Here is a 3,388-nt window from a genome sequence, read left to right on the forward strand (position 1 = left end):
TGCATAACAATTATGACCGGCTGATGGGGTGATCCCTGTAAATGTGGCAAGATTTGGTCAACGAATTCTCCCCAAAATATTGCCGAGATATTATTCCTCCTTTGTAATTTATATAACAACTTAATTAGACAACGATAAGTAATCATGTTAATATATAACAACTTAATCAGACAACGATAAGTAATCATGTTAAAATATATAACAAAGTAAATTCATAGACGCAATCTTACTCATGATCTTCAAGTTCCACATTCATATAATTGCTGGTTTTATCACCTTGGTTATGGGATTCTACCTCACCATAACTTACAACCTCTCCAATGACATCTATAATAATTTTAAAAAATAATCAGGAGAAAGTTGATAAGACATTCAAATAAAAGAACTGCGAATTGAATACTTACCGAAGAGTTCACTTTCTTCAACATCAATTTTGTTTATCAAATACTCATAAGGTTTTAAGTCGAAGATACTCATACCAAAAAGATGATCATTTGCTTCCTCTACAATCGTCTTATGAGTAAATGCCAACTTCAATTTATGCCGCGTGTATTTAAGTTTCGTATAATTTGGTCCAACCACAAAGTTCTTCATAACGTACAAACCCAATTCTTTTATCTTTGGTTTGAACATACGTATAAGTGACCGACCAACAGTCGCATGAGTACGATCCCCCTAGAATCAAAAAATTCATAATTAATATTGATTCAGACAAATACTCAGTTGTACAGTGTTGTAGTCAAACTTTTATGAAAAAATAAGTGCAACTAAAAACGAATGCACCTTTTCGTCTTGAATAATTAATTCAAGGGAGACGGTGTTTTCTGGTTTGTCGCGGTCTGGAACGTGCCACAATCTCACTATTCGTACCTTCAAATTCCAATTCATCTTGATACTCGATATATTGCAAATATAGTCAAATGCCGTCATATTTCTTCTTCGAGAAAACTTTATAAGAGGATTGTCTGTCAAGTGGCGTCAAATGACGTGTGTGTATATATAGTAACTGAATTTTTTTGTAATTACTTACTATTTAGGGTTTATTTTTCCATACAAAAATTACTGTATATATATATATATATATATATATATAGATATAGATATATACGGAATGCGGTAATTTTGTATGGAAAAATAAATTTTCCATAAAAAGATCCGTAAAATAGAGGCATATGCATTTGCGATTCCACAATTAGTTGTTATCCCGAAATACCTGGCGTAGATGTCGTCATCTCTCTAGAATGCAGATGCGAAAAAGATGAGAAAAAACGACCGGAAAAATCATCTTCGCATTTGAATGTCTCCTCGCGATGGACTAATTTCACATTTGAATGGCTCCTCTTCTCCCTTCATTTCAAAATCTAACAAAATTGCGGAACAGATTTTTCGGGTTAGGTTTAAGCTTTTTGAAATTCCCAATTAGTATAGAGAGATCAGCTTTAATGAGGAAGCGAAGAAAATGGGATACCAACAAAATTGCTGAACAAATTTTTCGGGTTAGTTTTTAGCTTTTTGAAATTCACAATTAGTATAGAGAGATCATCTTTAATGAGGAAGCGAAGAAAATGGGATACGCGTTTTGGAGGGTCTGACCCAATTTTTGTTATAAATGGGATTCCCCATTTAAGTCTTAATATACGTTATTAAATATTTTTATAATTAAATATTCTATATTATTAAATATAGAGATTACTCGTAATTGAATCCAATTTTTCGGCCTAATTGCAATCCCAAATATAATCAGTCCAGATTGTTTGGCCTAATTGCAAGGTTTTCTCATACCTATAGTTAAACACTAAATATTAATTAAATATAGAGATAACTCGTAATTGAGTCCAAATTTTCGTCCTAATTGCAATCCCAAATATAATCAGTCCAGATTTTTCGGCATAATTGCAAGGTTTTAATTAATATTTAAAATAATCAGTCAAAATTATCTCTATATTTAATAATATTTTCGGCCTAATTGCAATCCCAAATATAATCAGTCCAAATTATCTCTATATTTAATAATAGTTAATTAGTATTTAATTAATATTTAACTATAGGTATATAATTGCAAGGTTTTGTCATACGTATAGATTGGGATTATGGCCATTATCTTCAACAGTCAATTATGCCAAAAAATGTGGGTGTTAAAACTTGCATTTTAATAACAATAAGTCTTAATAAATTAAGTTGACATGTGTCATTTTAATATGTTGCCACTTGGCTTTCTAATAATTTGCCACTTGGCTAAATGAGAAGGCAAACTTCTTTGCTTTAATATATATATAGATATTAGTACCCGCGCGGATGCGCGGTCCCTAATCATGTCAAATATTTAAGTTATTTGAATTGTATGTAAATAATCTTAAAATTTATACTTTCTCAGTAAATATAGATAATCACTGGATATTAACTACATGAAAAAAATTAACCATTTCTTCTATTTTTATTTTTTGATACTATTCTTGCCAGTGTCATTGAATCCTAAAAATAGTCAGAAAGCAAAATAATAACTCATATTTATGGCATCAAGTATTGAGACAATGAATGACTCTTTGGATAAGACTTAACTCTTTTGCTACTACTTGAACTCTATTTGGTGTGTTGATATCTCTTAAAAAATATTTCTTTCTTAAAATTTCAGTTTCTAAAATATTATTTTTCAATAATAATTATTTTTATAATAATATAATTGAAAATATATTCTTAATTCAAAACTCATTTTAGTTGGCTATCTAAAAATATAAAAAATTTTTTAGCTAGTGAATTTGGTTTTACTCCATTTTGATATTTGACATTAACCACGTTAGATATCTGAGTTATTTGAATTATATGTAAATAACCTTAACATTTAAACCTTCTAAATAATTATAGATAATCGTCAGATATTAATTAATAAACACTGCATGAAAAAAGACTAACATTTTCTCAATTCTTGTAGTGATAATTTTATTTTTGCAATATTCTCATAGGTGCCATTGGAACCTAAAAATAGTCACAAAGTGAAATAATAACTCATATTTATGGCAAAGCACAAAGGTTGACACGTTATAAACGATTCTTTGATTACGACGTGACTCTTATACTACGACTTGAACTCTTATTTGGTATGATTTTATTTTTCAAAAAATATTTCTATTTTGAAATTTTAATCTAAAACTTTATATATATTATAATAATGATTATCTTTATATTGATGCAAGTGAAGATATTATCCTTAATTTAAAATTCACGTTAATCGGCTATCTAAAAATTTAAATGATTCTTTGGCCGGATTTATTTCAATATGACTCCACTTTAAGTTTATCGATATCTCTAGCCCCAAAATTTGAATTTTCAATACCCCATATATACAAAAAATTTGTTCTTTGAATCATTAAATGTTAAATTAGTTGATTAT

General features: G+C 28.8%; 1 protein-coding gene across 1 annotated transcript; it reads right to left on the minus strand.

Moving 5' to 3' along the window:
• Positions 1-8: 8 nt before the first annotated feature.
• On the minus strand, positions 9-930 carry LOC109222272 (the record flags this gene model as incomplete). The annotated part of the gene is made up of 4 exons (XM_019386644.1): positions 871-930; positions 405-675; positions 231-327; positions 9-99 (listed from the first exon to the last, which is right to left on the minus strand). Coding segments are annotated over exons 1-4 (519 nt in total), but the record flags the coding sequence as incomplete, so codon positions are not given.
• Between the last annotated feature and the right edge of the window lie 2,458 nt (positions 931-3,388).

This window comes from Nicotiana attenuata, unplaced genomic scaffold, assembly GCF_001879085.1.
Source record: "Nicotiana attenuata strain UT unplaced genomic scaffold, NIATTr2, whole genome shotgun sequence".
Classification (NCBI taxonomy): domain Eukaryota; kingdom Viridiplantae; phylum Streptophyta; class Magnoliopsida; order Solanales; family Solanaceae; genus Nicotiana; species Nicotiana attenuata.